Source organism: Paramormyrops kingsleyae, chromosome 11 (genome assembly GCF_048594095.1).
Source record: "Paramormyrops kingsleyae isolate MSU_618 chromosome 11, PKINGS_0.4, whole genome shotgun sequence".
Lineage (NCBI taxonomy): Eukaryota > Metazoa > Chordata > Actinopteri > Osteoglossiformes > Mormyridae > Paramormyrops > Paramormyrops kingsleyae.
Genome location: NC_132807.1, coordinates 26600443 through 26623571, shown reverse-complemented (window position 1 = coordinate 26623571; position 23129 = coordinate 26600443). Strand labels below are relative to the sequence as shown.

Below are 23129 nucleotides of genomic sequence, written 5' to 3'. Positions count from 1 at the left end.
CGAAGGGCGGCTGGCATATGTTGTCACATAAAGCTACAAGAGAGCATTGTGCACCAGCTGCTGTGCTGACGAATACTTATCTGGCAGTTATGAACTTACCGCTGGGCCTCCAACTTTTAGCCGAAAGCCAGCAGCGTATGAGTGGGGTGCCAAGGGCGGCAGGGAGAACGGAGGTCATATGACCCAAAAGGAGGAACAGCTGGACACACAGGCCCTTTCAGTTAGAACCAACCTCTTCTTGCGTGGGTGTCTCGGACCTTGTACGCTGACAGACAGGATTGTACATTTAGTCAGGAAATGACTGCATAAGGATCCGTGCGTGTTAAAAACTTTCATGTACTAAAAAAGTTTTTAAAAAGCAGAGAAACATAACGCCATGTACATCTACAACCTCAAAAAACAATCATTGTGTCACCCAGTGACCCATGGAAAGATCTTGGAACTGTGGCCACCCCCAGGGGCGTAGTAAACGAGGGGGGCATGTACCCCTCAATATTTAAGTTGGTTCCCTCCCCTAAATATACCTTTGTTTTTAAATTGTATTAAGCTTTGACTTCCCCAATATTAACTCCCCTCCTATGACACTGGCCACCACCAAAATGATGGTAACAATACTTAAAGCCAGGCTCAAAGTATCTCCATATGTATTAATGCTCTGATTTCTTCCACATCCCCATCCCATTCCATGCAAAAACACATAGACGGGTGCTCATTCAAAATAGGTTCTTTTATTTTAGTTAACATTGATGGAATCAGCAGTGAATGATGTGTGGTAGTAACACTGAGCTATTTGCTTCTTTCCTGTACATGTGGTTCCCTGGGGCCAGTTCAGAAGCCTTTATAGCTACTATCCAGTGTGTCCATATGCACCTCCGCTGGCTTCATGGGGGATGGGTGTGATATAGCCATCGCTGGCCTAGACAGGCAGAGTGCCTTAGGAAAAGGCAGTTTGTGGTGGGGGTGGGGGTGGTGATGGTGGTGGGGGTGGGGGGGGAGGACATTATACCATTCGCTGCCTGTGAACAATGACACACAGCAGTGTTGGTGAAAGGGGTCCTACTACTGGCTGTCCCCCACTGATTTTACTGGTGATGGACAATAATGCTTCATGAACCATTTGTTGTACTTTTTCACCCCACTAGATGGAGCTCTTTGTACAAGAGCGAGCACAAAGCATGCCCCATAGCAAACCAAGAGCACCATCTAGTGTTGTCAAAAAATACAGCAAATGTTTCATGAAACATCATTTTGTCCATCATTACATTTTACTGTACTGCGTGAATTTATATAGCAGACAATTTTATCCAACGTGAAACAGATTCACGACAGCAGGGCCTGTGGTTGAATTAGGCCTTGCTTAAGGGCCCCATGGTGATATCACTCTGCTGACCCTAGGATTCAAACCAGCGACCTTCTGATCAGAGGCATGGTTCACACCCACAGAACCACATACTGCTTCACACTCACTGAGTGTTCAGTCTGCTCCAGGAGTCAAAACTGTTTCAGTTTTATTTATTCTTTTAATGGGAAGGCTTGTATCCCAGGCCATGGTGGGATGAGTAACAACATGCCAATCCTAAGGCATAGAACAGCTTGCTTATTTCCCACAATGCAATGCTGTTAATACACTGGCAGGATACTGCTGTAGCTAGTGGAAGCATTAAGTGAGAGAAAATGTTATAACAAATAAGAGCCGTTGCAAATAAAAGCTAATGGCTTGTTAAATGGTAACAAAAGCAACTTAGCCAAACGTTTCACATCGACACCTAGGTCAGCTTTGCAAGAGCAGGCCTGAATCCCAAGTTTTTATGTTTGAGAAAGCATAGAGCTTGGATTTTTTAAAGAGGGTACCCTGAACTGTTTCAAATGAACAGCGTATTAGAACACAACCTGGTACATGACCCCTGCAATATGTATTAACATTTGTTCCGAATGTTGACCCATGCAAAATGACAGGAACCATGACAGATTCTCAAAACTGTCAGAGCAACAGCACACAAAACAATTCATATAGAGTTTAAGTACTATTTATCTTTTCCAAAAAAAACTTCCATTTATATATTTTGGTTTCAATTAGACAATTTAGTTACAGTGGATGGAACTTTTACACGCACAACCTTTCCCAACTCCTTTAACCACTATATACATTTTCACTTTTTTTGCATTTATACATAAATATACATATATATGTATGTGTGTGTGTGTGTGTATGTATATATCTATATATATATACACACATACATATATATATACATACATACATACACACACACATAAACACATGTATGTACGTATATATATTATATATACACATATATACACACACACACACACTTTTTTATTTATTTATTTTTTTTAAAGCAACGAAGTCACATGAAGCCCTGATGTAAAGCCAGGGACAGAGACTCCACTCCTGATTATATGGTGAGTCTTTTCACTCTTCTGTTGTGTCGGACGCCAACAAGAGGCTTCCGCTTCAAGTCACAGACATGTGCACTTGAGCACACACACGCACTCGCTCACTCACACACTCACACCCCTCTCCACCACGAGGAGAGACATGGATCGACAAAAACTTGGACAAATGCACAGTGCAACAGGGTTTTTCGTCCTTTCCCTTTTCTCGTCGTAGACCTGGGTGTAGAAATTGGGCAGAGGGAGTGGCCATGGCCCGAGTCTGCCCCCCCCCCCCCACTGACCATCCATAGAAGCTCTGGGTCTGGCCCGGCCTACTTGTAGAGACTCATGGTGGGGCTCTGGTACATACACATGTAGGCGTCACAGAGCAGACGGCGGGCGAATCCCTGGATGCTCTTGGGGTCCAGCTCGTGCAGCTCCTCAGGGGTCATCTTCAGGTAGGCGCCCACCTCTGGGCATGGAGACACCTGGGGAATGTTGAAGCCATTCTGTCCACCTGGGGAAGCACATAATCCATTACAATCCATTAAATTCAGCAAATGTTTCTACCCAAAGTCACAAACATTTATTGAGTCCCTGGAGCAACTCAAAGGTAAGGGCCTTGCCCAGGGGCACAACAGTGAATTCAACCCTGGGTTATGAATGGCAAAAGGTCCTGCCTTTTAGATCCACCAGCCTCCCCCTGCTCGGAATTCTCTCATTTCAGTCAAACATACGGATTTGCCGCTACTGCTGCTGCTTTCCAAGACTGATTTTCCACACATTTTGCGTAAAGTAGAGTGACATGCTCTGCCAATTTGGCAGCGACAGCGCGATGCATTCACACATCCGGCGCAACCGCAGCGGACGTGGGCAAACACCTGCCACCGGGCCGCCCGCTAATTAATAGCAGCTGGCACCCTGCACGTACCGTCTCTATCCGCCATGCTGTCGAAGAAGAGCCAGGCGGATTCGGCGGCGCCATACTTGACGAAGGCCACGTAGTGGCTGGTCTCGATGCACAGCACGGCGAAGAGCTGCATGCGCTGCCGGGGGAAGATGCCCTGGCGGCGAACGCCCTCCTGCAGCTCCCGCGGCACTGAGAGCCGGCCGTGCCGGTGGGCCTTCCGCCGGGGGTGCAGGTGGACCTGTATGGAAGAGGCAAACGCCGTCACACAGCAACCAGTGTGAGCGGCTCTCAGCCTACAAGCTACTGGATAACTGCATTACTTGTGCGTTGTCTCCACCTTGTGGAAATATCTGAAACTACATGCTGGTAGAACTACAAGTGCAAATTGTTTCCACCTAGAGGAATTAGGGGGTACTACATGCTAGCAGGACTACATTTATTAAATTAACAGATACATTTATCCAAAGCGACTTGCAACTGAGAAGGCAGGGTCAGTCTGTCCCTGGAGCAACTGAATGTACAACGAAACTGTAGAACAATCTAGAACGTTACAGCAGGCGTGGTGGTAACGAGAATGGGCTCTCTGCCTGCGCCTACCTGTGTGTTGCACGTCTCGCAGAACTGCTTGATCTTGCCTGCTGTGATGTCAGTGTCCTCGTAGCACTCACGGCACTCGTAGTAGGCCAGGCCTCCACAGATGCGGCACTCCCTGGGAGCTGAGGCAAGCCACACACCGGCACAGCGCTGGTAAATCCAACATGTGCGTGGCATGCACACATACTGACTAACACCACCAGTGCACAAACCATTCCCACCATTATGGTAACCACGGTGATGCCCTTTGACCTTACGCCCACCCCCCACCATGGCCTTCCTACTCACTGTCCTCCAGCAGATCGGTGATGTCCAGCTCCAGAGATGGGAAGATCTTGTTGAACATCTTGAAGTCCTTTCCGAAACGAGGCATTTGAATGATAAGGCAGGAAGGTGCCTGGGCAGAAAGATACTGGGTTAACGGGGCCAAAGGGCATCCATGTGACGCCCAGATCGCACGTCAAGAGGCGCAGCCGACATTGGGACCTTACCTCCGCGAACTTGAGATCACTATTGATGAAGGACCATTCAAGGAGTTGCTGGATGGTGGGAACGCCCACCTTCTCCTTTTTATCCATGAAGATCTGATAGAAATAACAGTCCTGGACTTTCTGTCCTGCAGATCTAAAGAATCCATGTAAAGGGATTAATCTGTGACACTATACTGGACGAGTACACAGGAATTTAAACTCTAGAAATGGTCTTCGCTCGGTCGTTGGTCTATATCCGAATTTTGATACCCCCATATTCCTGATTTTGTGGTTGTTGGATTTTAAAAGGGGGACAGGTGACCGAGCAAAGCCAACTGGCATAACTCCAGTAAGAAAACCAAATATAAAATCTGAAAGTCACCAGAGCTGCTCACCTGAGTTTCAGTAAGGGGTCAACCCTTAGTATATGGTAGAATAGGATGTTGAGGAACTCCTCAGGGTCTGCAGATACACATGGGGGTGAGGAAAGCTGAAGAGATGCTGAGGGATGCTAGGCCACACCCCCCCCCCCAGGCTTGCCAACCAATCAGCATACTCACCTTTCTCCTCAGACGTGAACCCAGAAGCTGCTTCCACCTTCTCCAGAATTCTCCTCAGCTTCATCACCTTGGTGGCGCACACATACCCGTGGCTGATGGAAGCACATGGTAATCGTCAACGTAACGCAATCTCTGCTGTACGGAAACCTGGTCCTTTTTATAAACTTCCGTATGAAATCAAGTTGTCTCTGTAGCACGTAAAGATCTGGCGACAGCATGACTGAAAACACAGCAACAGTAGAGAGAGGGCATACAAAGTGAAGGGTATTATGGGATAGAAAATTAGCTATGGGAAAAATAAACACTGGGTTTACTTTAGGGGGTGAGTTTGGTCCCACAGCACACAACGAATGAAGATCACCCCTTTTTTAACAGCAGTGAATGCGACAGCCGGAGCGTGAACGCTGCACGCTGCGGCGGTAGTCGCGGCAGCGACCCTCACATGCGCAGCGGGTTGACGATCTCCGTGCGCAGAAGCTCCTGAGTCTCCTTGTAGTACTCCACGTCCGTCTTGGCACGCGGCCGCAGCAGGACCGTGTCCAGAACCGAGCTGAATGAGAAGAGGCTGCAAGCAGGAAAGGAGACGCCCATTAGGACGGAGCCCAGCCCAGCTCAGTAGGTTTCTGGCTTCAAACCCAGCTTACATCACGTATTACTTAGGTTCATCTGCTCTGGTGCCGCATACGTCATCCAACAAGCTTACTTACTTCTCTGAAATATGCATGACTTGGCTAAAAATTTGAACCACCAGGTCAAATAAAAACAACAACAAAATAATAATACTACATTATGAAGAACCCAATACAGAGAATACAAGGGGGCAGCAATACGCTCTTACCAGAAAAGGGTGGAGTCCAGATAGCAGGAGTTGTAGTGGCCCTGGATGCCCTTCTTCTTGCCCACCATGATCTCCAGGCCTTCGTTCTCCGTGCGTGGAGGTGTGTTTTCATGCACCACCTCGCTCAAGTAGGACCCGAACGCTGCAGACAGCCAGAAAGGGAATCCCCCCCTCAGACCAAGGACCCATGGGACCATCCAGCCTTCAGTACATATTCAAAGGTAATGCGATGGACTGTACCATCAGAGTGTGGGGGGGCCAGCTCAGCCCAGCCACCTGTTACCCCCCCCCCCCCCCAAAACGAGGCCCACTGGCTCACCGATGGAATTGCAGCGCTCGATGGGGTTGGGGGGGTTGTGCAGCGACGAGAAGCGCGAGTCTGGCCGACAGCAGCGGAGTTTGACGAACAGTGCCTTCTTTGGCGGACAGCTGAAGTAGCGGGTGCCTTTGAAGGTGCCGTCTGTGCAGCCCACGCACTCCTCCTCCTGGGGGGGTGGGGGCGGCAACGAGTCACACCAGAGCATGACCAATTACACGGCGGCGGCTCTGCACTCTGCCGGCTAATGGGTCCAGCCATTCGGCCATGAAGTAAAAGGAATTACCTACTACAAATTAGGTGTACAAATAACAAATGCAAAGAGGATAAATGTCCTTTAATGGTAAAACTGTATATATATAGTAATATAAAGTGGATTGTGCAGATTACTAAATAAACACGCAACTCAAATGCATACTCGCTGTAATGGTGCAAGCTGCTATAATACATTATAAATGATGGCAATCTAACATAACACCTCGCCAAGTACTGTAAAATAATGTGCAATAAAGCGCTAGGAGCTCAAAATACTGTAGTGGAAACGAAGACCTTCCATCTATCTTTTGACCGGTTATCCTGGTCAGGGTTGCGGGGAGCCTGGAGCCTGTCCCAGACATCGCAGTGAACAAGGCGGGGGGGGGGGGGGATACACCCTTGGCAGGATGCTAATCCATCACAAGACTCATACAGCCTCACACTCTCTGGGCAATTTAATGTTGCCAATTCACCAACTGTATATCTTTGGACAGCACGAGGAAATCCAAGGCATAGAGGAAGTGCACTCACACACGGCTGAATTAAGGGGGTGGGACTAAAGTCATTGCCGGGGCCCTATCTACAGCATTACATAGCGCTGTAACAACCTGATTTAAAAAAAAATATTAAAATAAAATTAAATATTGGGGCCCCAGGCAACAGTCCATGTTAGACTGTGTATAAGTCTGATCTTGCACAAAGTAGAGGTGGGATATGAACACCCATCATTGGAGGAGCAAGATGACCGCAGGGCTGGGTACCAAATTCGGTACTTTTCAGGGCATCATCCCAATTATCGAGTACCGATTTATGTCAAATCAATCGGCATGAAATTTCTTAGGGAGAGGGTTCAGTATACTAGTGATGTGTTGGTTGCAAACGAGTCAGCTCTGAGCTGGCTTCTTTACAGGGGTCAATGGTGCTGGTTTCCGTCTGAGAGCCGGTTTCGTTCGTTCGTTCGTTCGTTCGTTCGTTCATTCTGTTAATTAATCCAAGACAACAACAGGATGATTTTTTTGCCACACTGCTAGGCCACGGCCCTCCATGCACTGATGTTGCCGTCTCGCACACTGTAATTTATTTGTTATGCGGCACATTGTGTTCCATTTTGAGGGTGATTTGTTTGGAATTATTTGTGTTTTGGATAGTTTATTATTTATCTTATTATTTAATTTCATTAGATATGGACATCACAAGTAGCATTAGAATTGTAACATTTATGCGCAACGACCAGATGCACTGTGTTTTAGTGTTGGTAGCGAAACGCTAATTTACAATGTTAAATTTAAATAAAACGTGTAATACTGTTTGATGTTTTTATACTGACGTTTTTATACCAAGCATTAAAAAATTATGTACTGGAAATGAGAAGGTTTAATATAATTACATTGAATAATTTAAGTGGCATACATGCAGACGTAATCATAGTTAAAAAAAACTGGTAAATCTGAGAACAAGACCATATGACATCACCCATGCAACATGTTGGACAGTTTGGGGAGGAAAAAGGGGGTGTTATTTTACACACCATGCAAAATTGTTCTAAAATAAAATCTTAAAATTGAGAAGTTTGGATTTATTATTTACAAACTGAAACTATATGTTTGGTAATTACAGAGAGAATAAAGCACAGAACAAAGTACCACTGGGCACTGGAACGGATTTCCAGGTACCAAATGTGAACGGTACACAACCCTAGATGACAGAGCTAAATACTGAGCTACCATACTACCCCAAAAAGGTAGTGAACTAAGATTATTTACACAAACACATACATATATAAAAGTTGTGTTATGCAGAGTAATTTAAATGAACATAATACAGAGCAGTGTTGCTAAAGCCGGTCCAGTCCACGTTTTTGCTCTCTCCCAGCTCCCAACACACCCATACCAGGTATTCACTGTTCTTAATTGGCTGGGAGCTGGGAAGGAACAAAAATGTGGACTGGCTGGGGCTCCTCGGGGACTGGGCTGGGGCAACACTGATACAGTGTGATACTCACCAGCTCCAGGCCGGCCAGAGGCTCCGACAGCCCCGGGGGCTGGCCCACCCAGCGAATAACCCCACACAGAGGGGGGCTCTCCTTCACCTCCACCAGGGAGCCCACCTCCAGGCCGTACTGGTTGCCAGGCGGGGCGGGGGTTGTGGACGTGGGTGCAGGCTGGGGGGCAGGCTCGTGCTGTTCTGCAGCCACAGACTGCACGGACAGCGAAATGGGGCTGCTGGTCATGCCGCCGTTGGGGCCGCACTTCCTGCTCGGGTAGAAGGGCAGCGAGTGGAACTTGTTGTCACTGGACAGTGAGCCGGTAGGTGTGGCTCGGGAGGGCGGGGACGCCTGGCTGAAGTCCGATGGCGTGTCTGTAAGGGACTTGGCGGGGTCTTCTCCAACTGCGGAGGGCAGCAACACACCGGTTACGACTGCACGCCGGCACGCCAACCGGAGGCGCGATCACCGCACATGCATGCATGCACCAACGCGTCAAATCAGCATCTTGTCTGAACTGCAGCTAACCAGCACAGTCCAGACGAAGACCTCGTTTGACGTACTGCGGTCCCCAGTTCCACATGTGCGTCTACATTAAGGCGGGTGTGACAGCAGAGACCAAAGCGACCGACTTGTGAAGACACCGTTTACTGCAGCCTATCGCCAGGAGCGCATGTGACAGAGCGCACCCAGGAGAGAGGCTCCAGTGCATTGAACCACATGCCACAGCTACACCATGCAGGCACGTCTTTTACTAATGCGCCCTGCCAATCCCACCAGGACAAAAACATGGGGCTTTTACTTAGTCATGGCCAAATGAAGTTTCGGTAACCATTTGTCGTATTTTTGGAACCCATTAGATGATGCTCTGTTCATAAAAGGGTTCAAACCATGCCCCAAAGCAAACCAACAGCACCATCTAGTGGGGTCAAAAAATACAGCAAACGGTTCATGACGCTTCATTGACGCTTCACTCCTTTCACTGCGTTATTTCAGACTAAACTCATGCTGAAAACTCGAGGTGTGTAAACAGCTCCACCTGTAGGCGGGGTGTGCAAAAACAGGGATTTAGTGACAGGTCTGAAATGGGCCCCGCAATGAATGTGACCTGAACTGCTGCTTTAAAAAAAAAATGGCCCTCATGGACAGTGGGATAAACTGCAGGCCATCTAAATCCCTTTGAACAGCGGTGTCTTTGTGCAAATGCTGCACTTGCATCACAGCTGAGCCCCTGAAGCAATCAGCCATGTCATTGTATTGGAACTGCAAAGCCCAAAAAAATGCACAAGTGCCACATTTAAGAGCGGCTTCCTCTCCTGGAAGCCTTGTCAGAGCACGTTTACTCGGGGTGCCTGGGCGCATTGTTAAAAGCCAGCGGTCACACACAGGTCATGCCGTGCATGCACGAGGACCCCCAGTCTAACTAGGGCTTGACGGTGAGGATCTCAGTGGCCCAGCTGCCGCATCATTTCCAATCAGTTAATAAATAAAAAAAAAAATTTAAAAATGGGGGAAGGAAGTGTCATAATGTCTCAAGGCATCGTTTGATAACCTGGAAACCGGAGAATCAGAAGGGTCAGTGTGGGCCACAGAGGTCGCTCTCCGTCGAGCCCCCCAGCTCGGTTCGCAAGCATTACCTTCGTCAATATACCACGTGCTTTTGGATTTGGACTGCACGGGGTGATCGACAGAGCTGCCATTAAAAGTATAATAAAACTCAGACTTGCTCCTGTTTCCACACTGTAGACCTAAGCCTGTAAATAAGAGTCGGACAGAGACACAGTGAGCAGGGGCACGAGAGTCTTCCTCCGCATGTTCACCTGGGGGGGCAGGGGGGTTAGGGTCCCACAGCATTAAACACCCCCCCACACAATGTCTGTGTTAGAAAAAAACATGTTTAAATATTCATACAGATCCTCAGTTCCATCATACACTGAAAACCCTTAAGCCCCCCCCCCCCCCCCCAAAGTAGTTTGACAGAAAGAAGACAGGAAAGCCCCCATCTACTCCCCCACATGTCCAACCATCAAGAAAAAAATGCCCATAGATGAAACCCTCCAAAACAGCCCCCTGTGAAAAAAATAAAAGCTGCTGTTCCTTATATCCTCAGCACTAAGACGAGACAAGGAGTGCGGCAGAGCTTATTGGCCGAAATGACTGTCCACACCAGAATAATGCACTGGACCAATGTCCAGGACATCAAGCAAAAGCAGACAGCAGCAAGATGAGCTTCAGGTTTATTTCTCTTGGAAGAGAAACATCCAAGTGACTGAACACCACTGCTCATATATAACATGCTGCCAACATACTGTAGCGCTTCAAAGCAATTGGACACAAAATGACCACTAGAGGTCAGGATAGATCTAACTGAAGTTTTGCTGTTACTCTCTTTTGACTAAAAAGCGTGAAGACAAAGGTCAACAAACAGCTTATGTGACGGACACACCTATCCATCTGACCGCTAATTTACACCCTGATTTACACCCTAATTTACACCCTGACTGGCAATCAGCCAGCCAATCACTCTAAATATAGTACAAAATGACGTACAAGTACAGCAAATAACACATTACACATTACGTGCCGGAAAGCCCCGTCATGCTCTGCCTGCATCTTTGGAGACTGAAACAGTACAACAGAAAAACACTGAAATTTCTTTGTTTCAAATCAACCTACATAACATCTCAGTGCTGCCTGTGTATCTCACTTCTTTGTTAATTATATTATATATAGGCAGTGTTTGAGGTTTCACGCCCATATATACATGTCCTGGTGGGCAGTCTTTACCGTTTGCATAATCCATCAGTAACAGCAGGGTGTGAAGGCTGAATTCGCAGAGCAATAGCACAGCTGTACATAAACTATTGCAATCCACACAACATAATGGGAGGCATATGAGAGATCAAAAGAGGACAAATTGTTGGTGAACATTTTGCTGGCACAACTGTGACCAGGAGAGCAAGTCTTTGTGGTGCAGAGAGCCACAGTATTAAGGATAATGTCGACATACTATTAAAAAGGACAGACTACAGGAAGCTCCACAGGGTCAGTATTCATGGTTGGAGTACTATAGCCAAACTTTTGGTCACTTGTGCCAATGTCAAACATCAGTTTCAATGGTGCCAGTAGTGCAAATCCTGGGCTGGGGACACTGTCTTTCCCACATCCGGGAGAGTTACGTTGTGGGGAAGCCCGAAACTGCCAAGGACTATCTAACCATTCTGGAGGACCATGTTCACTCAGTGGTTCAAACATTGTACCCTGAAGATCATGTATCAAGATGATAATATACACAGCAAGACTGCTGACAGACTGGTTTGATGGACATGAAAGTGAAGCTGAACATCTCCCCTGGCCTGCATAGTCACTAGGTCTGAATATTATAGAGCCACTTTGGGGTGTTTTGGAGGAGCGAGTCAGGAAACATTTTTCCTCCACCAGCATCACATACTGACCTGGCCACTGTTCTGCAAGAAGAACGGCTCACAATTACTCTGGCCAAAGTACAGACTTGTATCAGTTATTTGCTGGTCGCAAAAGAAGGCCTTACACCACACTAATAAATGATTGTGGTCTAAAACCAGGTGCTTCCGTTTCATTGCCCAAGCCTTGTAAAAACATAATTGATCTTTCTTTTTAACCAGTTAAATGGTTAAACAACAAACTTTACCATTGCATTGCTTAAGTAATATATATATATATATATATATATATATATATACACACACACACACACACACACACACACACACACATACACATATATATATATATACACACACACACATACATATATACGATTAATCAATGAATCGTCAGATTAATTATAATATAATATAATAATATAATATATAAACATTGCAATTGCCGTGAGGATGGAAGCAACCAGCCACTGCAGGGTGCACACGCACAGTCAGGCACGCAAGGTCAGTTTAGGCAATAAACCGGAGAATCTGGCGAAAAGCTACGCACACACAGGGTGAACATGCAGACTCCACACACACAAAGCAGTGGTGTGAGGTGACAGCGCTGTCCACTGAACCGCCCGCATTTTATAGGCTTGCCACATGTGCCATGTTAATATCCACATGGCATTTCATGCAAATGCAACTGTCACATCGCAAGGACCGTGATAGTCGGCCCGGTTCAAACCATCAATAAGCTGCACTGAAACATTTTTACTCAGTCATAGGAAACAAAACTGTTTCCAGGCTGGCATTGTAAATAAGAATTTGTTCTTAATGCTTTGCCTGGTAAAATAAAGGTTTAAATAAAAAATAAAAAATAAAAAATAAAAACGTAGGAAGCAATTTTAATGACCGTTCCTCTTCAGCACTATGTAGTGGATGCTAAAAAATAAAATAAAATAAATCAGTCTAAAAGTTTACCGCCGCTGCTTTTACCGTGCCCCGCATGCGCTCTCCAAGACATCATAATCATAATCAGTCTCATCTTCGCAGTGGGACTCACTCATAGACCATGTGGCCGATTTGTGAGAAATTAAACAAAAATGAGAGAACAGGAGAAAAGCAAACAGGAACTGGTCACAAAAACACATTTGTCCTCTTCTGAATGGAAATATTCTGTACTCAATGGAGGCGATATTGAGCAAAAGCAAGTGATTTGTCAACTCTGCTTTGTGTCTGTTGTCACAGGAACGCTACCAACTTATTTGTCAGACTGCATTGGTATAAAAGGTACATTTGGCTATATACTTCATTTGCAACTCCTAAATATTGCAAAAACTTTAGACATCAGAATGTGAACTTGTCACTATTGTATAGCCCAAAACAAACAAATACATTCACAAAAAATTTAAGTATATGGTCATTACGACGTCAGGTGGTGTGGCTAAAGCGACGGGGATAACCTTTGTTTTATTTTGACATGTGATAAGAATCGTAGAAAGTAATTTAAGCAAAAGAATTTCAAGTGGTGACAAAGACAGACCAGGCTGCTCTGGGAGACTAAATGTCTCGTATCTATGCCTAACATCTCATGATTTGATGAGTCCGTCAAACCTGAATGTCGTCTTTTACTGGTGGAATGTCGTCGGCATTTACATTGCAGTCCTGCTGTGGTGATATTTAAATTCTGCTTTGCAATACTGACATAGGACTACACTTTCATTCACTTTTAATGGTAAGTGCTCACACACAATTCACTGTTTCGCTCTTTATTTGGACCCGTCTTCCTTCCGCCATATTGCTGAGTAATCAAAAAAGAAAATTTTAAATCGATGCTTTTTAAATATCGGGTTTAATCGAGTAATAATGACAGCTCTAATAATAATAATGGGTATCGATATCCCTGCTTAAATATCCATCCATCCATCCATCCTCCAATCACTCATCCTTAGTAGAAGCAGGACACTAACGCCTGTCTCAGGTAGCATATGGCACCAGGCTAATTATGGAAAAGCTGCAGAGACCTCACTACAAAAATAATGACAGGTTAACGTCTGGGAATTTGGTTAACGTGGTTAATTTTTTAAATAACTGACAGGATGAAATGAGTAGCTGCCCCACTTAAAAGCATCGCCTGTTTCTGAAAACCACCCACACGCACACAAATTCCATCACTGTTTTTGCCACACGTCAGGTTATATCGGTCCCACTGATGCAGGTATTCAGCAAAGCAGAACAGACCTTTCCGACTATAAGCCCTAGTGACACATTTCTGCATGATAATCTTCCTCAATATCCTCACATAGCATAATGTTGACACTTCGATTAACAAAAACAAATGTAGCAAAAGGGTGTTTTTTTCTCCAGTCATGTCTATCTACTGAGTCCAAAAGCAATTTAGACTTTCATTACACATCACAACATCCCCGGTAGATAGATCTAAAAAGTTTGGCGTCATTCTGAAAGAGAACCGTTTCCACACAGACGTGCCCTTTGTACGGCATGTGTCACCTCCAGTGGCAAATGAAGGAATCCAAATCACATTCATACTCTCCTGGAACTGCCAAGTCATGATATTTAACAACGGACGCACACCAGTGTGGCGGCACCCAAACAGTAACTATCAGTAATGTCTTTCGAATCAGTCTGTCAGCTCCGATCATGGCTGAGAGGCGTGCAGCCGTATGCAGCGAGTTCAAATCAAGCACTTCATCAAAGCTCAGCGTCTCAGATTAGCAAACCACATAGCGGGACTTCCCCTCCACTTCCCAAGTCATTGTTCAGAAAGGACAACACAGAACTCAGCTACGGTTCACACACACACACACACACACACACACACACACACACTCTTAAATCAGGCCCACGGCCACTCGTCCCCCTACGTTTCAGCTCATCACATGTCTAACGTTGACGGCACTTGGTACCTTTATTCTGTGAGGCCGGAGGTTTGTCGCTGCCACTTCCTCTGGATGCAAAGTTGTGTCGCGAGTTTTGCATTGAGGACTCTGAAAAACGGAAAGAAGAAAATACAATAAAAACCATGACTGGGGTTTCACAAAGGCTCACGAAACATCCCCCAAAAGAACCAAGCCACTGGTCCACCTTAGAGCACCGACAAAAAACAATACTGGCTACTAACCAACCGGTGAACTCATTTTGTTAAGAGTAGTCAACTGAACATTACTCCATGGTAGGCAAACCAGGACAACATCTCTGAACCTCATGCTCAAAAACACTTCCCTGAAATACTCTTAGTCGCTTCCATTCTCCCACGGAAACAAAAACACCTTGAAGAAATCTGGTGGTACTACACTTTTTAACAGCTCCAATTAAACGTTAAGTCTGACGGTCAATGCAGACGAGGCGAGAAAGAACAGAGGAGCTGATAAACAAGTGCACAGATCGAGCGGACGAGGTTCAAAAACAACCGGGGAGACAAAGGCGCCTCTGTGGAGGCTAGAGAGAGGAGCGGCAACAAAACCCGGCTTTATACGCCAGGCTGGGGGGGGGGGGGGTCAGCGTACCTCGCATCACGTCGCAGATGGGGACGAGGCGGGTGTGCTCCCGGCTGGCGAAGTTACACAGCAGCTTCCCCTTGAAGAGGCCGTCCCAGTCGCCGATGGGGTTGTCCTGGAGAAGGGGGGCAAGACGCCACCTAGTTACTCATCCCTCAAACCTGCAGTTATGTGCCAACCATGTCATTTCCGCGCCAGGCCTCTGCCCACAGCGGCCGGTGATGTCAATTTCCATTTTCCACCCCGCTCGTCGTCCTCCTCTTGGGATGGGCTTGGGTGGGAGAGGCGGGGACCTCACCAGCTGCACCCTGGGAAAAACAGCAGCTCCAGGCGGAGCCCCCAGGCATTTGGGGGTCTGCTAAATGCTAGAGACTGCTGTCAGAGAGGCAGCAGCCCAGGGAAGTGCCTTCATGTGCGGCCTACCAGCTCTGCAGGCCTCTCCACGGCAGGCCTCTCCTCGGCAGGAGGCACACTGCATCGTCATTAGAATTTACCCAATGTGCTTTTTCTTCCCTTTCATTTCAAACTATTCAAATAATGAAAGAATGCTAAATGGAGAATGAAAGCCATCGTTCCCTCATTTTCAGATACCCGTAATTTTATCCGGCACAGCACGCGTTTCTCAAATTCCACCTACATCCTGTTCGTTTTTTACCAAGTTATCCCAGTCTTCGGAGTACAAGCTGACACGCCCAACACGTGCCCACATCAATTCCAGTTGCAGTAACTGGTTTTACAGGAAGCGTGGCTAAATATTTAAGATTGCAGACAGCGAGGAAACAGCCATAAGGAATTCAGATTAGTGCCACAGTCACTCTATGTACAGCCTGTAAGATACCCACACTAGTGACTTAAGTAAAAACACACAGGCTGGTGAAGGACCAACCACCTCCAGAGAAACGATAAAATTATGGCCTTCAGGCACACACACACACACACACATGCACACGCACACATGCACACACACACATGCACACACACACACACACACATGCACACATGCACACGCACGCACACACACACACACGCACAGACCTGTACTCTTATCTTTGCGGGGACTGTCCACTGATTTCTATGGCCATAACCCTAAACCAGGGGTGTCAAACTCCAGTCCTGGGGGGCCGGAGCCCTACGCAATATTGGGGTTCCCCTCATTTAACACGCCTGATTCAACTCCTTGCACCTCCTTGTGCTAATTACCACACAGCTCCTGAGCTGAATCATTTGTGGTGGAACTGGGAAAGAACTAACCTAACAATGTACTCACAAGTATTGTATAAATATGGAGCATTTTATAGCCTCTTCCAGGAAATATAGAGAGTATTAATTATCACATTCATAACTGCATTACCGTTGTTTTATGGAACAGTTCCCAAACACTGCAATCCCATTTAGATATGGAGCCATAAACAATGGACATTTTACATTGATATATGTATTTTTATAAAAATACCACCATTCACACCACAAAGGATTATTCAATTACCAGCAGGATTAAAATATGAAGCTGCTCACCATGTCGACGCCCACATAGTATCCCAGACTCTCGCTGCCAGGCAACAGGCCACAGAAGATGATGGTGCCGTACTCGGGGCCTTCCCGGGTCTGCACCACCACCCGCGAGTTGATCGGGAAGTCAGGTTCCCGGGGGTCCGGCGATCGGGGCACTTCCTCCTCATCCTCCCACAGCTCCAGCTTGTCCAGGGCCACGAAGACGCCACACTCGTCCTCGCAGCGGAACAGCTGCTGGCCCTGGTACGAGCCGTCCGTGAAGCCCTGACCCCGGCCCTGTTCCTGGGGGTCCAGAGAAGAGAGCCAATCATTCACATGGGGGGAGCGCAGAAAGACACACTGTCATGACCACTAATGTACCTGCACACCCATTTAAAGGCCACACCCATTTAAAGGCCACACCCTATAATGTGGCTTTATTATCTGGCCTTTAGGTGACCAAATACACATAGGATTCCCTGTGAACAATCTCCTTCCATACAGACAAACCACAGTTTCATGATATAAATATAACATGGATCTAAGAGGGTTCATCTGTTCCAGGGGTGGACAGTCTTATCCAGAAAGGGCTGTTGGGTATGTGGGTTCTAACCAGATTAATCAGATTACTAATTAGAGGACTGATTGGCTGAAGACTCCTCACACCTGGGTTTGAACAGCTGACCTAAAGGTTACCCCGAAAACCTGCATACACACCGGCCCTTTGTGGATAAGACGGCCCACCCCTCATTTTTTCCTCATGAGGTCAACCAAACCACGTTTAAGCCAACTTCACCTTCTTCCGCTACCTACATGATGATACGCTTTACAGTGCTTTAAGCCAGTGTTTCTCAACCCACTCCTCGGGAGCCCCCATAACGTCCACGTTTTTGCTCCCCCCCAACACACCTGAACCAAACAGCGATGAACTTCGAATAGCTGCTGTAAACGTGTTGGAAGCTCGGAGGAAGCGAAAATGTGGACTGTCTGGGGCTCCCTGAAGAGCGGGTTAAGAAACGTTGCTTGAGCTGTCGAACACTTTACGTTTTATTTTTGCTAGAGCTCATGTAGCTGTTAACTCGCTGGTATGAGTCAATTACTTCTGAGCCCCGAGTCTGAGTGTCGGTTCTTTGTCACATGTTAGCTGGGCTTTTTTTCTGAGCACCTGTTTCTCAAAAAAATATTTTTACATGCTTTGATTCCTTTGGTAGTGAAGGAAGTGGCTTGGGCAACTTCCTCACAATCTCACAGAAACCAACCTGTATTAGTTATACTGTTGACTAGTTAATTTAGGACAATTTATAATTTTCCCCAAAGCATTTTTAGAGATCAGAAAAAGCACATATTCAGTTATGGAAATTTTAAACCACTAAACAGGCAAGTAAATCACTCAAAAATATCAAGACATTTAGAAAAACAAAACACTAAGCTAACCAGAAGGTGGGGGGGTGGGGGGGGGAATGGCATCAACAGCAAATTTTTTAACAATTATTCCTGTTAGAAAATGTTGCTGAAATAGCATTTGTGGTAAATAATGCTGATGAAACGATTTTATCATTAAAACCACCACAGAAATTTCCCATACAAAAATGTGTGCGTCTCATTTCCACCAGTAATAGCGGTTGGTTCGTTACTTTCAGATGGTCACACCTACACTCACACCCACTCAGGAGCACATCCTCACCCTCAACAAGTGTGCAGAAACACCTACGCACTCTGACTCACCAGTGGGGGGGGGGGGCGTACTTCGTGGCCAGAAAGAGGGGCGCTATAGGGATAGAGAATGATGGGACATGACATGACCGAAAAGTCCCATAAGGCCACGGGGACGGAGCTCCAAGAGCAGCTCACTGCCGAGTTCGCTGTAGCCCAGCGATGATAGATGCCAGACTGTTAAGGCCTGCTGCTGGTCCTCACTCACTGGGAGAAGCAGTGAACACTGAGTGAGTCGCCCTGTAAAAGCAGCTTCATAGCTCACGGTCCTCCCCCAGCTTATCTCCCCGACACAGACATAAGAGTGGGTCACTCAGCCTCTGCATCTTTTCTCCAGCTCCTCAGTAACCCAAGTATGAGCATTAGCACAACCAGGCGAAGGGAAGCGAGTCTGACAGCCACTGCCGCACCGATACCCTGAACAATAATACCACCGATACCGATACTACCACCGATACCGATACCGCCACCGATACCGATACCGCCACCGATACCGATACCGCCACCGATACCGATACCAGCAGATGACATTTAGCCATGTCAAGGCACTCACCAGCAGCTCTACTCCGAACCAGACTCCGGACAGCACCCTCTCCGGGATGAGCGGGCCACGGAATCGCACCACGCCAGGCAGCGGCTCATCACCCGAGCGCAGCTGCACCTGCACTTTGGAGCCGCAGTCGATGGCGCGCGCCTGCTCCAGGCGTGCCTCGCTGCGCAGCAAGCTGTAGCGCTCCTCGCAGTTGTTGACGGGGAACAGCAGCTCGGCCAGTTGGTCGTCCAGCTCCTGCACGTCCTTCTCGTCCAGGCCCAGCACCACGTTGGCCTGGTCCAGGATGCGCAGGCTCCGCTTTCCTTTGCTGGGGGGCAGGGTGCGGCCCAGGCTGTTGCGCTCGGGGCAGGCCTGGCCGATGCTGCCTCGGGGAACCTTCAGTGTTTTCTGCGACGGCCTCTCCACCGTGCATTCCTTGACCACCATGTAGTAACGCGAGTCCTCTCGGAAGCCCCCGGCCGGTTTCTCTTGGCTCCAGAGCACAGAGGTCATGTTTGCTACGGCCGCATAACCGAGGCAGGAGGCAGCGGGGATAAATCGACGGGGGGCAGCGGCAGACAGAGGGACGGTCATGGGGTGCCAACGCTGGGTCCCCACATGGCCTCTCTGTCGGACACCTGCATGCTTTCAGGCAGATGCCAGAGCATTAAGGACCTGCCCATGCAAACACACAAATGGAAAAAAAAACAGAGGAATATTTACAGAGAAGAGTGAGGGTTCGGGTTCGGGTTCGGGTTCAAACAGCATCAATTGCTTAAGCTACTGAGATTTCAGGAGAGAAGACCAAATAAGAGAAATGAAAGTGACTAATTGTGATTGTTGACACACCACAGGACACAGTGCACAACAACAAAACATGTCCTCTGCATTTAACCCATATATGCTATTGTGACATAGCAGGGGGCAGCTAATTCAGCATCTAGGGAGCAGTGCCATGTTCATGTGCCTCAGTGGTACGTACCTTACTGCAGCCTTTCAATCACAAGTGCACATCCCTAAGGCCACCAAAGCCCCAACACTGTTAGAACAATGTCACTAAACCAGTAAATATGCTGCCCAAAAACAAATCCCTTTACAAGCCTTAAATAATTCTGAGTACAATTACAAGTTGTACACAGGGACAGTCATTTATAAACATGAGGCGGTAATGATGTTTGAAACATTCAATAGGTTCAGCCTTGCCAAACATGGATTCTGGCACAAATGTGTGAGATCAAAGATAATCCAGTGCCACAATGCTCTTATAAGACTCTCGCAAAATCAGTCTCAAAGGGAAATTTTGTTGTTAACTAAAGTAACATAAGTGGCTAACAGCACAGCCTTATTAAACCAAAACACCCCCCCGCAACCCTGAGAAAAGGTTGGGAGATCCACCGGCGGATCCATCACTTGCAGGGTGAACAGACCCACGGTAGCAATGCAAAAACAGGAACGCAGTATTCATCTCAATAATATACGGTGTGTGTCTAGCCCTTAAACAAACAAGGACCAGTAAAGTGCAGGGTTAAAACTGTGCTTTCACTCACAATGTTGTGAAAACACCAGTCTAATCATCCTACACAAATGTTTTTTCAGAAAACTAAAAATATAGGTTTATCATGAAGACTTTTTTTAAAAATGTGTGTGGGTAATGCTGCAGGCAATGACGGGTTTAACACAGCCTACTGTATTCAGCAGGACGGAAAGGTGCATAGAGCTTTAACCTTAAAGTGTATGTTTTAAATTAGTCTGAAGCAGGCTACTTTCCTACCCTTGTGTCAGACACATAACCTGGTTCAGTAAAATAATACTGCATGCAGACTCTCATCCACCCAGAGTGTGTTTGAGGGTTCTTATCAGTTTTTATTAGGAGAAAACAAAACATTTGTAGGTATTCTTTTCTGTATCTTTTACACACGTATATGTTACTGGCGTATCGCCATTAACTGTTGTAATTACGCATTGGTACTAGTGTGAACTCGTGAAAGAATTATATTGCACTATGTACATTACATGGTAAAACTTTGAAAGAGAAGCACCTATGGCAGTAGGTATATAGCAACACGCAATAGGATTTCTGACAAAAAGCTTGTTGGTTCCCAGGTGGATCCTGCACCTACTCAGCTGAATTGTGTCAGATATAGTTATAAGGACGGCACAAAATATCAGCTGTGAATTGTTTTAAAATAAGAAGTTATATTTAAAAGGATAGACAGATACACAGACAGACAGATAGATACCCTACCATCACCCTATATCAGATTCAGTTCTTAGTGATTAATGTAAGGACAGTAAACAACGATGCTGGAAGACATCAAGTGGGCGGAAAATACCGTGTGCTGTCAATCACTGCCGGCTCTGATCCAATACGAGCCGAAGTGGTAATCAATAGGTCGAGTGACAGCACCTGATAATCCCACCCACCGCCAGGTTTACAGCCGATTTCCTTCCATCATTAACCACAGCCGATAAGCGTTCAACGAGGACGAAACAGGACACAATAAATAAATAATAATAATAATAATAATAATAATAATAATAAAAACAATTTACGCAAAGCAAGAATGTGGTTAGTCTAGCAATGGGCAGCATGGCCGCATCGCGACCGCGCCCCCGCTCGCCGTGACCCGGTCTGTGGCAGCGCCTCCCCAGAACAGCGTCCCGCCGCATTCCGGCCCCCCCCGTGTGACCCTCCGCAGCATGGCGCAGACCGCGGCTCGCCCACGAAACGCAGCCTTACGCCGCCTCACATAAACAGCCCCTTGTTTACTGTCCAGCGGCGCGCGCGCATCTCCAGCGCGTGGGACGTCATGCCAATGCCGAGAAGCTGCACTATCCTTGCTCTCATCATACATCTTTAAATCATACACGCCCCCATCCTCATTCAGTGGTACGGCGCTGGACGTGAGCGCAAACTTCCCCTCACAAAACCACAGCGGCTACATAACATTGACTATTTAACTAACAACAATCCAGACTAAACGTCGCTGGACAGAAGCAAAGCATATCGCAGTGTTAAAAAATGTAATGGAATATACTGTGCTGAGCAGTGCCTTCCTCCAGATTCTTACATAACTTAATGTATTAGTGATACAAGGGAATGCAGAACATGGTACACTGTTAAGTAATGCATTTTTGACATAACAAGCAAAGTGGAAGCTTAATGCCATGTGTAAAAGCCACATTCTTGAATCTGCATAAACTTCGGAGCGACTGCTTGTCAGAAAAGCAACAGTAACTTCAGTCTTTAGACTGGACAGGTTGCCATGTTCACGCGCGCAGTAAAGGAGATAACGGCAGGTACGGCTGACAGGTCGCGTTCCTCCCGGCTACATGTGGTTCCTGGACGGCGTGTTTCGGATGCACGGCGGAAAAGAAACCCGCGCGCATACGGTCAGGCAGGACGCCGCTGGCAGCCTTGACATCTACTCGCCGCGATGACGTCACCGCCGCCGTCCTCGGGCCTTGATTGGATACTCTACTGTACCAATTAAACTGCTAGCAGGCATCCTTACTATAACCAAATTCCAGATTAATTAATGATATTGCACAATTAACGTGACACTCAACACAATCCGGCTGGACAACTAGCTACGGTTTAAAAATATGACACGTCGCCAGAATCTCCGCATTTAACAACGCGTAACCAACATGCAGGAGTAAACACCGAAATTCACGAAATCGCTAGTGTTCTTACCTTAACTTCGGTGCCTAGCTAGCTACCTGTTCGCCTTAATTTCATAGAACCCTGGTTTTGGCACGAATCAAGAACATGTAACCAGCTACGCAAATTACTCGAAAATTTTCGAGCAGGCTTCTTCTGCCTTCTCTTGTGCTTTATTTATTGTGAGCAATTTAAAAGGTCTACGAGCCTGCGGCGAACGTCACAAAAAGCAAAGGAAAGGCAAAACGCAGACCCTTCAACCAAAATTATTTTTTAACAGCAACCAGCTCAACCAACCTTAAAATATTAAACATGCTCCCAATACTTTACTCCCATTGGTGATTGCTCCGTTATACCAACTGCTCATTGGTTAAAACGCATGCCTTTACTTTAGTCCCACCCCCCGGGGTTTTCCGGTAGTTCGGTTGCGCAGTGAAGGAGGCGGAAGCAAGATGTGATTGACAAAGCTGCCGGTGGCTG

General features: G+C 46.8%; 1 protein-coding gene across 2 annotated transcripts; it reads right to left on the bottom strand.

The window, feature by feature from the left end:
- Window positions 1-708: 708 nt before the first annotated feature.
- Window positions 709-22955, bottom strand: cyld (cylindromatosis (turban tumor syndrome)). Of its 2 annotated transcripts, XM_023790375.2 has the most exons (17): window positions 22683-22955; window positions 19007-19660; window positions 16765-17043; window positions 15259-15364; window positions 14659-14739; window positions 9962-10078; window positions 8343-8728; window positions 6089-6254; window positions 5770-5911; window positions 5374-5496; window positions 4932-5023; window positions 4767-4833; window positions 4393-4525; window positions 4190-4298; window positions 3905-4023; window positions 3329-3545; window positions 709-2914 (listed from the first exon to the last, which is right to left on the bottom strand). In XM_023790375.2, exons 2-17 carry the CDS (start codon window positions 19577-19579, stop codon window positions 2730-2732), a joined length of 2895 nt encoding a protein of 964 aa, XP_023646143.1. In that variant the 5' UTR covers window positions 19580-19660; window positions 22683-22955; the 3' UTR covers window positions 709-2729. The 2 variants fall into 2 exon arrangements, with proteins under 2 accessions (XP_023646143.1, XP_023646144.1); XM_023790376.2 differs by lacking the exon at window positions 9962-10078.
- Window positions 22956-23129: the final 174 nt, after the last annotated feature.